Source organism: Pungitius pungitius, chromosome 16 (genome assembly GCF_949316345.1).
Source record: "Pungitius pungitius chromosome 16, fPunPun2.1, whole genome shotgun sequence".
Classification (NCBI taxonomy): Eukaryota; Metazoa; Chordata; class Actinopteri; order Perciformes; family Gasterosteidae; genus Pungitius; species Pungitius pungitius.
In genome coordinates, this window is record NC_084915.1 from 16016972 (window position 1) to 16030715 (window position 13744).

Sequence of the window (13744 nt, forward strand, 5' to 3'; positions counted from 1 at the left end):
CTGTATAAGGGGGTTCGAACCACCGACCTTACGGTTCCCAGAACACTTTTCCCTCAGGATTTTAACTATCTGTCTCCCATATTACTTCAACGGTGGTTTTGTATTTTTTTTTCTTATACGTTAAAACCTGAGACCATAATATCCGCCTTATTACAAAACTTATGCCGACATTGTAAAAAATCTCAAATAGAAAAGAACCAACCTACGATGTTGGGCGATATTGAGGAGACACGTATGTGAAGTTAAATTGTAAACTCACGGGGCACACATGAAATTTAGAACTATTATTCTGCAGAGTTATCTGGTCATTTCTCCCATATTGAGCATTTTTGGGAGCATCTGCCTGAAATAATATAAAATTCCTAAAATATTCCGTTTTGTCTGTTGGTTTGAGGGGCTTTTTGGCAAAGTTGTTGTTGTGACTGTCAACAAACTGACAATCCTCTGTGTATTTTTTGCTCATCTGTAGGGAGACGCAACACCTCTGTGGAGGTCGTTGGCAAGAGGAAGGTCGCCACTGCTGAGGCAGGACCAAGCAGAAAGAGACAAAGACTGGTCAGTGAGGACCGGGAACAAGACAAACAAGGTCAGTAGTTTGTCTTCTCTTGCAGTTGGTTCCTTTAGTTCACAACAAATCAATGTTTCATTGGGGTTTTTTTTTTCTCATCTGTAGATGACAATACAATCTCATCAGTCGAAGATTCGTCATCTGACGACGGCAGAATCCCAAGAAAGAGGGTTCGAAGCAATCAGGGCCTTGACGACAACGTCAGAGCGGCACTGCTCGCCCCGTGCAAAGGTCCCCAAAGCCCCGCGCAAAGCATCATTGTGACTCGAGCAACGGCGAAATGCAACGAGGGAGACAAAAGGAGGAAAAATCTGAGGTGGCGAGGGGCCCTCAATGACCCTCGTTCAGCGTCCAGCCCAGCAGTCACTGGTAAGCTCATCATGTCAAACTGTATAAGGGGGTTCGAACCACCGACCTTACGGTTCCCAGAACACTTTTCCTTCAGGATTTTAACTATCTGTCTCCCATATTACTTCAACGGTGGTTTTGTAATTTTTTTTTCTTATACGTTAAAACCTGAGACCATAATATCCGCCTTATTACAAAACTTATGCCGACATTGTAAAAAATCTCAAATAGAAGAGAACCAACCTACGATGTTGGGCGATATTGAGGAGACACGTATGTGAAGTTAAATTGTAAACTCACGGGGCACACATGAAATTTAGAACTATTATTCTGCAGAGTTATCTGGTCATTTCTCCCATATTGAGCATTTTTGGGAGCATCTGCCTGAAATAATATAAAATTCCTAAAATATTCCGTTTTGTCTGTTGGTTTGAGGGGCTTTTTGTCCACGTTGTTGTTGTTGTTGTGGCTGTCAACAAACTGACAATCCTCTGTGTATTTTTTGCTCATCTGTAGGGAGACGCAACACCTCTGTGGAGGTCGTTGGCAAGAGGAAGGTCGCCACTGCTGAGGCAGGACCAAGCAGAAAGAGACAAAGACTGGTCAGTGAGGACCGGAAACAAGACAAACAAGGTCAGTAGTTTGTCTTCTCTTGCACTCGGTTCCTTTAGTTCACAACAAATCAATGTTTCATTGGGGGGGGGGTTTTCTCATCTGTAGATGACGCTACAAGCTCATCAGTCGAAGATTCGTCATCCGACGACGGCAGAATCCCAAGAAAGAGGGTTCGAAGCAATCAGGGCCTTGACGACAACGTCAGAGCGGCACTGCTCGCCCCGTGCAAAGGTCCCCAAAGCCCCGCGCAAAGCATCATTGTGACTCGAGCAACGGCGAAATGCAACGAGGGAGACAAAAGGAGGAAAAATCTGAGGGGGCGAGAGGCCCTCAATGACCCTTGTTCAGCGTCCAGCCCAGCAGTCACTGGTAAGCTCATCGTGTCAAACTGTACGTTACATGTCATTCAGCTGACGCTTTTCATCCAAAGCCACTTACGTTTTGCCCGGAGAGCAATTAGGGGTTGGGTGACTTGCTAAGGGACAATGACAATAAGGGAAATGATGGAGCAGCCGGGGTTCGAACCACCAACCTTACGGTTCCCAGAACACTTTTCCCTCAGGATTTTAAATATCTGTCTCCCATATTACTTCAACGGTGGTTTTGTAATTTTTTTTAGAACCAAAGAACCAACCTACGATGTTGGGCGATATTCAGGAGACGTTAAATTGTAAACTCACTGGGGCACACATGAAATTTAGAACTATTATTCTGCAGAGTTATCTGGTCATTTCTCCCATATTGAGCATTTTTGGGAGCATCTGCCTGAAATAATATAAAATTCCTAAAATATTCCTTTAAATAAGATTCAGCCGGGCAGAAAAGACACCGTTTTGTCTGTTGGTTTGAGGGGCTTTTTGTCCACGTTGTTGTTGTGACTGTCAACAAACTGACAATCCTCTGTGTTTTTTTTGCTCATCTGTAGGGAGCCGCAACACCTCTGTGGAGGTCGTTGGCAAGAGAGGCGACAAGAGGAAGGTCGCCACTTCTGAGGCAGGACCAAGCAGAAAGAGACAAAGACTGGTCAGTGAGGACCACAAACAAGGTCAGTAGTCTTCTTTTGCAGTTGGTTCCTTTAGTTCACAACAAATCAATGTTTCATTGTTTTTTTTTTTTTCATCTCTAGATGACGATACAAGCTCATCATCCGACGAGAGCATCCCAACACTCGTCAGAATATCGTGGGCCGAAAAACGAAGCCTCACGCTCAATGTAGCGTCCATCTCAGCAGTCACCGGTAAGCTGATCGCGTGAAACTGCTCCTGGAGATGCTTCCCGTCATCAGTTCACTAAACACGGGGTTCAGACACTTCACAACAAACTGACAATCCTCTCTTTTTTTTTCTCTCTCTCCTCTGTAGGGAGCTGCAACATCTCTGTGGAGGTCGTTGGCAAGAGAGGCGTCAAGAGGAAGGTCGCCACTGCTGAGGCAGGACCAAGCAGAAAGAGTCAAAGACTGAACAGCAAAACCAACCACGGTCAGTAGTTTTAGGTTCAGGTCAAATTGAAATTGGTGTTACCATCGTAGGAAGGGTAGAGTTTAGGTGAAATGTAGTCGCTGTCACTCACAAATGTATTAAAAACAACATGTTTGTGTCTGCAGAAGAGTTGGAGGCCAAATATGAGCAACTGGGCCTCCTCGGTGCAGGAGGATGTGGAAATGTGTACGCCGGCCTCCGCAGGGCCGACAACCTTCCCGTAAGCGCTACACACACACACACACACACACACACACGTTCCCAAACGCACACACACCCTCTAACAAAAGTCTTGTTTCTGTCTCGCAGGTTGCCATCAAACACATCCTGAATGATAACGTCCACTGCACACATACGGTGAGTGAGCAACGCCTGACACTGTCAAAGTGTTCTGTTTGTGAATGTATCACAGAGGAACCTCTCTGATCCTCAACTCTCGCGTTACAGGACGACGAAGGCAACACAATTTCCATAGAGATCGCCATCATGTTGCAGCTGGCGGCCGAATCCGAGGGGGCATCGCCATACCTTACCCTGCTGGACTGGTACCAGTTGGAGGGGAAGCTGGTGATGGTGATCGAGAGGCCCATCCCCGCTATGGATTTATTTGACCATATCATGGCCAAAGGAGGCTCCGTGAAGGAAAAAGAAGCCAAGGTGAGCCGCTGTGATCAGCTCAGAGTCACAGCGCTGAAAGCGCGTCGACGGCGTCCTCTTCTGATCCCTCGCTTCTCTCTTTTTGTTTCCGTCAGATCATACTGAGGCAGCTGGTCGATGCGGCGCTCGATCTGGAGAACAAGAACATTTTCCACCGGGACATAAAGGTGGAGAACATCCTGATTGAGACTAGTTCGAATGTCCCACGTGTTCGCGTCATCGACTTTGGTCTGAGCTGTTACGACGATAAGAAAGAGACCTATCATGAGTTCTTCGGTAAGGTGTCCGGCTCTTGCTCCTGTTCTTCACCAACCCATCTGTGACTTTTGCACTGAAACAAAGCTTCTCAGCCCCACTGACTTTTTTCATTATGTGTGTGTGTTCTAGGAACTCTGTTCACCCCAGAGGTTCACTTTAACGCTGGGTACAGAGCAGGATCCACCACAGTGTTTCAGATTGGAGCCGTGCTGTACAACACCCTCCACAAATTCGAAATATTCAACACGTTGAAGTTCTTTTCAAAGTGTCAGGGTCTCCCCAAAAGAATCTCCAAGAGTAAGTACACTATACACAAACATGTCGAGAGACACAATTCTTTATATTTCAAATTCTGATGATGATCTTCACCTTTCTTCTCTTTCACGCTCCAGACTGCAAAGACTTCCTCCAGATGTGCCTGAGAATCGACCCCAACGAACGTCCCACCCTGGAGCAGCTGAAGAATCACCCGTGGCTCAAAATCTGCTAAGTCCTCAGCACACACACACAAATAGACAAAATGACATAGGGAAAACAACAACATATATATATATAAATATATAAAACAAATTATATATATATATATATATATATTACGGGGTATATATATATATATAAAGACAAACTAAAACACATATAAAAAGATAAATATATATATATATATATATATATACACTTACCAACTAAAATATATATAAATATACATCTATATAATAATATATATAATAAATATCATTAAAAGTAATCTACATATAAAATATAATGTATATATTATATCTATCTACATAGATATAATACATATATATATTAGATAAATCTAAATATACATCTATATAATATATATAATAAATATAATAAAAAATATATATATACATATACATACACATATAAATCTATATACATGTAGAATATATATTTAGAATATAATATATATATATATATATATATATTATTCATATCTATATTCATATATTTATTACATATATATATTTTATATATTGTTTACATATTTATATATATACATTTTTTGTATTATATTTGTATATACTTTAAAGATGTATATGCAGATCAATCTAATATTTTATATATCAATTATACATATATAATATATATGTAAATACACTTATACCCACTAAAATATAAATATACACAAAGACACACTAATACACCTATAAAAATATATATATATATATAAATACACTTATACCCACTAAAATATAGATATACACAAAGACACACTAATACACCTATAAAAATATATATATATATAAATACACGTATACCCACTAAAATATAAATATACACAAAGACACACTAATACACCTCTAAAAAATAAAAATATATATATATAAATATAATTATACCCACTAAACTATAGATATACACAAAGACAAACTAATACACCTATAAAAAATAAAAATAAATATATACATATATAAATACACTTATACCCACTAAAATATAGATATACACAAAGACAAACTAATACACCTATAAAAATAAAAATAAAAATATATAAATACACTTATACCCACTAAAATATAAATATACACAAGGATACACTAATACACCTATAAAATATATATATATATATATAAATACACTTATACCCACTAAAATATAGATATACACAAAGACAAACTAATACACCTATAAAAATAAAAATATATATATATAAATACACTTATACCCACTAAAATATAGATATACACAAAGACAAACTAATACACCTATAAAAAATACAAATAAAAATATATATATATAAATACACTTATACCCACTAAAATGTAAATATACACAAAGATACACTAATACACCTATAAAATATATATATATATATATATATATATATATAAATACACTTATACCCACTAAAATATAAATATACACAAAGACAAACTAATACACCTATAAAAATAAAAATATATATATATAAATACACTTATACCCACTAAAATATAGATATACACAAAGACAAACTAATACACCTATAAAAAATAAAAATAAAAATATATATATATAAATACACTTATACCCACTAAAATATAGATATACACAAAGACACACTAATACACCTATAAAAATAAAAATATATATATATATATAAATACACTTATACCCACTAAAATATAGATATACACAAAGACACACTAATACACCTATAAAAAATAAAAATAAATATATACATATATAAATACACTTATACCCACTAAAATATAGATATACACAAAGACAAACTAATACACCTATAAAAATAAAAATAAAAATATATAAATACACTTATACCCACTAAAATATAAATATACACAAAGACACACTAATACACCTATAAAAATAAAAATATATATATATAAATACACGTTTACCCACTAAAATATAAATATACACAAAGACACACTAATACACCTATAAAAATATATATATATATAAATACACTTATACCCACTAAAATATAAATATACACAAAGACACACTAATACACCTATAAAAATATATATATATATAAATATAAATACACGTATACCCACTAAAATATAGATATACACAAAGACACACTAATACACCTATAAAAATGAAAAAATATATATATATAAATACACTTATACCCACTAAAATATAGATATACACAAAGACACACTAATACACCTATAAAAATAAAAATATATATATATAAATACACTTATACCCCCTAAAATATATATATATATATATATATATAATACAAATATATATACATGTAATATATACATGAATTTATATATACGTATGACCCTCATTCAGCGTCCAGCCCAGCAGTCACTGGTAAGCTCATCGTGTCAAACTGTACTTTACATGTCATTCAGCTGACGCCTTTTAAAGAGACAAAGACTGGTCAGTGAGGACCACAAACAAGACAAACAAGGTCAGTAGTCTTCTCTTGCAGTTGGTTCCTTTAGTTCACAACAAATCAATGTTTCATTGTTTTTTTTTCTTCTCATCTCTAGATGACGATACAAGCTCATCATCCGACGAGAGCATCCCAACACTCGTCAGAATATCGTGGGCCGAAAAACGAAGCCTCACGCTCAATGTAGCGTCCATCTCAGCAGTCACCGGTAAGCTGATCGCGTGAAACTGCTCCTGGAGATGCTTCCCGTCATCCGTTCACTAAACACGGGGTTCAGACACTTCACAACAAACTGACAATCCTCTCTTTTTTTTCTCTCTCTCCTCTGTAGGGAGCTGCAACATCTCTGTGGAGGTCGTTGGCAAGAGAGGCGTCAAGAGGAAGGTCGCCACTGCTGAGGCAGGACCAAGCAGAAAGAGTCAAAGACTGAACAGCAAGGACCGGATCAAAACCAACCACGGTCAGTAGTTTTAGGTTTAGGTCAAATTGAAATTGGTATTACCATCGTAGGAAGGGTAGAGTTTAGGTGACATGTAGTCGCTGTCACTCACAAATGTATTAAAACAACATGTTTGTGTCTGCAGAAGAGTTGGAGGCCAAATATGAGCAACTGGGCCTCCTCGGTGCAGGAGGATGTGGAAATGTGTACGCCGGCCTCCGCAGGGCCGACAACCTTCCCGTAAGCGCTACACACACACACACACACACACACGTTCCCAAACGCACACACACCCTCTAACAAAAGTCTTGTTTCCGTCTCGCAGGTTGCCATCAAACACATCCTGAATGATAACGTCCACTGCACACATACGGTGAGTGAGCAACGCCTGACACTGTCAAAGTGTTCTGTTTGTGAATGTATCACGGAGGAACCTCTCTGATCCTCAACTCTCGCGTTACAGGACGACGAAGGCAACACAATTTCCATAGAGATCGCCATCATGTTGCAGCTGGCGGGCCGAATCTGAGGGGGCATCGCCATACCTTACCCTGCTGGACTGGTACCAGTTGGAGGGGAAGCTGGTGATGGTGATCGAGAGGCCCATCCCCGCTACGGATTTATTTGACCATATCATGGCCAAAGGAGGCTCCGTGAAGGAAAAAGAAGCCAAGGTGAGTCGCTGTGATCAGCTCAGAGTCACAGCGCTGAAAGCGACTAAAATATAAATATACACACTAATACACATATAAAAATTAAAAATATATATATATAAATACACTTATACCAAAATACATATAAAAATAAAAATATACATATATATATATATATATATATAAATACACTTATACCATCTAAAATATAAATATACACAAAGGCACACTAATACACATATTAAAATATATATATATATATATATATATATATTATATATATATATATATATATATATATATATACACTGGTACCCCCTAAAATAGATATATACACAGCAAAAATTGGAGTGTTGAAATCTCAGGGTTAAAAATGTCCGAGTTGATTTTCACTCCCAGAGTGTAATTTTAACACATTCTGATTTAACTGATGTTTAGTGTTTATTTGGCAGAGTTGTTCATGTCAGTGTTAATGTAATTAAGCTCCGCCCATGCCTTTCACTTCTTTAGGTTAGAGACAGAGAAGACAAGTCTGCGCCGTTTTCTACCTCCCATGCACTACTACACGGTAAGTTCAATTAAGTTAAACTTACTGAAACAATTAAAAATTGATGCTGAGAATTTCTGTATGAACAATTAAATATCTACAGAGAATATATGCCTCACACAGCCGTGTTTGTTGCCAGGACTGAACAGTAAATTTGTCCTCGTGGTTAGCTAGCTAGTTAGCAGTGGATGGTAAGCTAGCTAACAGTTTGTTACTAAAACTATCTCCAACTTTATCAATAATGATTTAACAATTCACAGGCATGCTCAAAGCTAGGAAATACAAAGCATTATTATATAACTATATACTATATATATATATATACTTTATATTAACTATATAAAATCTTGTTTGAGGCTGGAGCTAACGTTTTTTTTCACTTTGAAGATCAAAGGGGCCGCAAATAAACGTGTCCCAACGGGTGTTTCACGTGTCTAGTTCACGTGTCTAGATATCCGTCAGATTCTATGACCTGCAGTGTTGGAAAAAGTACTCATTTACTTAAGTAAAAGTATGTATTACCATTACTATAATTACCAAGGTAAAGCTAAAGTACAAAATTAGCAGAAAATCGAGGTGTGACTGATATATATATATGAAATACATTTAAGTGCATCATTGAATACCTTTGAGTCGGTGCATAAGCAGACGATTTTCTGGAAAGTAATACTTTTGGGTCACCAAAAATGGTGTAACACTGTCGTCTTTTTACCGTTCTTGCTTAAATGTTTATTTACTTTGTTAAACTTCATTGCATGTCTCAGTCAAAATGCTGGTCCAGGTGAAGTACAGCCAACAGCAGAAGAATGTAAATGAGGATGAGGACGAAGGACTGTTTGACTTTCTGCAATTCCATTAAAAAGGTTAGCATGGCTTACAAAAAGGTTTTAAACCACATCCATGTTCTTTTTAAAGCTCTTTACATGTCTTTATCAGACTCTGTAAATGGGTGTACATTGCTAAACATTTTCAGTTCTGCAATGTGTGCTTCATAAAGTGTAAAGTATAATATACACCAAAACAGTCAATAAAAAAACCCACAATCATCAATTTTTAAATTTGAACTTGGAATGGGTTTTGTGAGGGACAAATACTCTATGTCTATTTAATGATTATACAGTGTTGGAAGTATGTATTTAACATGAACAGTTATTGGCTGTGAGGCAAGAAACAGTGCGGACTTCAAAACCTTATCTATTCCAGTCATGGAGAGATTTGGCCTGCCACCTGATGCAAATGTTATATACAAGGATGCAACAGGGACAGAAGTTGATGGAGAAATATTCAGCGAACTCGTTGGACAAGGCAATGTGGTCCTGACAGTTTTCTCGGATCAGGGTGAGATATCAAGGCAGGTGTAATAAAGCACTTTACACCTTAGCATATAATTTAATAATTTAAATGTTCTCTATTGCTTTAGAATTCTCTGATCTCTCCTTGTCTTCTGAGACGTCTGACTCAAGCTTCAGCTCAAGTGCATCAACTATAATCCTAGATGTTCCTAACAAGAGACAAAGAATTGAGGAAACACGTGACGCTGTGTCTGCTAAACAGGTTGGTTAATGCTTTCACATTTTTTCATTCTGAGTCACTACAAAAACTGTTTATCACCATGTTTTGTATTCTCATGTTTTTGTTTTTTATTAGTTGATAGAGGCTGTGCTAAGAGGCAAGTCCTGAGGTGAAGAAGTACTACAGGAGCATTGCATAAATGTACTAATGTACTAATTTAATATCTCCTCTCAGGCACTGCCCCACTAAAACAATCAGAGAAGATTATGCACGTGGGATAGTGATGCTGTTCCCTTCCCTCAAGGATCCATACTCCAAGAAGGGCTATGTAATAGGCATTATTATTGTTTAAACTTCAATGTCATGTTGTGACCCAAAACTGTGAGATTTCTTATGAGCCAGGTATTACAACACATTTCTTCTTTCATTTTATTATGATGCTGCAAGCTCTCTCCTATTTGACGAAGACACATCCTCCAGGCTTCTTCAGAAATGGGATTTGGTCTTCAAGACAAATGTCATTAAAGAGGCTAAGCGACTCACCTCAACACCAGAGTTGAGTCGCTTGGTGCAGTCAGCAGAAAGTCCCCCAGGAAGTGATCTTGATGAGGCAACAAGTGAGTGTTTTGTTTATTTGAATACATTTGCCATCATTTCAGTTAAACTATAACTGCAATAATATTTATTTTTTTCATTCTGTGTCTCTGAACGTTGATCTGATTTTTAGGATAAGTGTGGTAATAGTGATAATAGATGGATGACTGTTTAAAACTTTGTCATAGTGCCTCCCTGTTCTCATTCAAACTTAAAGTATTACATTTGAAGCGTTTTTAGTTAATTCTTGTGACTGTTTGTCCTCAGCCTACGACCAAGAAATGGCCTCCCTGTTGTTGCTGTTGCATCTCCTTCCACCACCTCCAGGGGGACTGAAGTCTCCAAAAATTAGTGCATGTGATGCAGTTGAAAGACTTGTTGTCTTTCACAAGGTAATTATATTATTAAGGGGATTATAATAATTTGTCATGTCAACTTCTTAGCCACATATGTAAATGAGGGTTGTGGATTGTAATTATGTCTTCATTCCCATCTTGCACTAGCCAATAAGATGTTAAAATAATCACTTCTATAATGTGTTTTTTTCCTTTGGCTGCACATTATTCTTGTGTCTAATGTTCAGTTTTCTGATCTCAACCATAGTCATGCTGCAGTTTGGAGGAGCATCTCCGCAACCAGCAGGGTCGGCAGCCTTGCAATCTTGCTCTTCTGACGCCCAACAGAGAGGAGGTACTCTGTACTCCTCTCTGTTGGGCGTCAGAAGAGCAAGATTGACAGCTTCTACATCACCATGGATAAGCGTCTCATCCCATGCAAGGCAAACCGCTCCCTCGGGGCATGTGATGAACTTTTCGAAGCACATTTTGTGTTTAAGTAAAGCTTAAGCGATAGTTCTGGAAGGAAGACTCCCCCTTTCACGGTGGGTCAATAGATGTGGCTGGCGTCTTAGCTGTTTGCAAACAGCGAAGGGGGCGGGGGAGGGTGGTTTCCACCAGTAACAAACAACCAACCAGAAGTGGCTATGGGTCGGGTGACCAATCATAGCATTGCTGTCAAACTATTTAAGGAGTGATCTTGTCCTGTCAGCTGTCATTTCAGGTCGGACCAGACGCAACCCTCCTCCACCCCAGGCACCTCCGGTCTAACAACAGGCAGCATCGGCCACTACAACTTCCTGGTGTCACCACCACCACCCGTGTCTGGACTCTAGGGGGGGAATTCTGGAGGAGCCGTACTGTGTCGCCTCCCCCGATTATCCTGTTCGAGGATAGAGTCCAAATCGCCAAAGACTATAATTCTGTTTCATACGTAATAAAGGGGTCTATTTGCAGAACGAGTCTCTCCTGATTGAATTTGTCTTACGATGTGGCACTTGTGAATTTTTATACATTCCTGAAGACAGAAGTCTTTTTTCAAATAAGTGATGTACTTTTGGTTGAAGATTACTTATTTTTTTTGACAAACAAGCTATTTACAGAGAATTTTGATGACCATCATCATGCATTCAGAGTATTACGAAGTGCGGAAAGATGTTTACTAAAAATGTCTGAGCTTAAATTTCGTAAACCGTTTGATATTCAAAGCTCATACAACGTTTCGGATGAAAGTTTGTACATTATACCTTCATTCACAATGTTTTAATTCAACTGACTGCAAGGGAGAAAAGGAATAAATGTTTTTGAAAATGTTTTTGATTATTGTGATTAATTCTTATTAATATAAGTATATATTTAATTAATAAATTTAAAATGAATTTTAACATTTTTTCAGTGTAGATAATTGACACATTAGGGAGAGTAATTAACACTACCAAAATAGTTTAAAAAAATTAACTCGGAGCAGTGTTAGTTGTCTAATCCCTCAGGGTTACTTTAACACTGTTTTGTGAGTTAATAAAGGAACTCTGGTAGAGTGTTAAATGTTTAACTATTTTGAAAGTGTCAATTTAACGGAGTTAATTCAACACTGGACTTTTTGCAGTGTATAAATATATATATATATATATATATATATATATAATACAAATATGTACATGTAATATATACATCCATTTAATATTACATATATAATATATATATATATATGTCCATATAAATATATACATACATTTATATTTATGTATATAAATACTCTGATATCCATTGGTCTCTTTGACAGAAAGCAGTATGTACATCGGAGGCAGTCCCTTGATGAGCTACAGGACCCCAATTCTCCAAAAAAAGATTACTGAATAATTACATTTGTATATGATCTAAACCAGTGTTTCTCAACTGGTGGGTCGCGACCCACTAGTGGGTGGCGGACCCGTTTGTGGTGGGTCGTGGGCCTTTGCATGGGAATATAAAAAATAAAAATAAAAATAAAAATTCATCCTGTGATTTTATTTTTGACCGATCGATTTGGGTCGCGGCTTGTCATTAAGGGGTCTTTTCTCTTCTTTTTGATGTTATGCTACAGTGTTCTTGAGTTAATGAGTTTGAATAAAAAAGACACATGGAAGTTTGATTGCTTTTCAACTAATATTTTAATCCTGATTTAAAGTGTTTATTCACATTCTCATTTATTAAGACATTTTTACCTTTAAAAAATGACAGAGGAAGAACAAAAAATACTTTTATATCTAGTAAATTATCGTGGTTAACATGATTATTTTCATTAAAATTAAGTCAGGCATTTAAAAGCACATACTAATTATTTTCATTACAAATAAACAAACTTTATTTATATCATTTAGGCACAAACAATAAAAAGAGAAAACTTGGGGTGAAGATGTCGCTGTTGAAGCATTTTAATCACTATTTCAGTCATGTTTTATTTCAGAGAAGAGAGAAAAATTGATCCAAAAAAGTAACCCTCACATTTAGAAATAGTTTATTATCAACCACTTGCTTTTGTTTACGTTTGTAAAACTGAAAATTCCTTTTCTTTATTGATATTTCTCAAACATAAAAATAAATTAAAGCTCCGTTATATCTTCTAAGGTGTTACATATGGGCAGTGTTTAAACTGGAGCACCGTAATTAGGTGGATAGTGTTTTTTTCATAATTAAAGCATATTGCAGCCTCTTGTTATTTGTGACAAAGGGGTTTACAGCGCATGCTCAGATGGCGCCTTTCTGCCCGCAGCCCTCCCGAGGACCGCTGTCATGTAGTAGCAACATAAATATTTAATTTCCTGTTCGCACTTTCAAAGTAAAGCAAAAAATGTGGCCCTGACGCTGTCTTGC

At 37.1% G+C, this 13744-nt stretch overlaps 1 protein-coding gene and 2 long non-coding RNA genes across 3 annotated transcripts; all 3 read left to right on the plus strand.

Moving 5' to 3' along the window:
• The first annotated feature begins 842 nt into the window (after positions 1 to 842).
• Positions 843 to 2570, plus strand: LOC119215855 (uncharacterized). Its single transcript, XR_005120063.2, has 4 exons — positions 843 to 937; positions 1433 to 1549; positions 1637 to 1900; positions 2457 to 2570. It is a non-coding gene; the product is annotated as an uncharacterized LOC119215855 (long non-coding RNA).
• Positions 2571 to 3118: 548 nt separating this feature from the next.
• LOC134106200 (serine/threonine-protein kinase pim-1-like) lies at positions 3119 to 4523 on the plus strand. Its single transcript, XM_062558210.1, has 6 exons — positions 3119 to 3229; positions 3319 to 3366; positions 3457 to 3666; positions 3762 to 3942; positions 4054 to 4221; positions 4317 to 4523. The coding sequence occupies exons 1-6, from the start codon at positions 3119 to 3121 to the stop codon at positions 4412 to 4414; spliced, it is 816 nt and encodes a 271-aa protein (XP_062414194.1). The 3' UTR covers positions 4415 to 4523.
• Positions 4524 to 6327: 1804 nt separating this feature from the next.
• LOC119214957 (uncharacterized) lies at positions 6328 to 12204 on the plus strand. The gene is made up of 15 exons (XR_009942548.1): positions 6328 to 6826; positions 6909 to 7019; positions 7143 to 7271; positions 7396 to 7490; positions 7576 to 7623; positions 7714 to 7924; positions 8414 to 8471; positions 9215 to 9313; positions 9654 to 9788; positions 9871 to 10004; positions 10197 to 10290; positions 10410 to 10579; positions 10824 to 10948; positions 11160 to 11436; positions 11604 to 12204. It is a non-coding gene; the product is annotated as an uncharacterized LOC119214957 (long non-coding RNA).
• The last annotated feature ends 1540 nt before the right edge of the window (positions 12205 to 13744 follow it).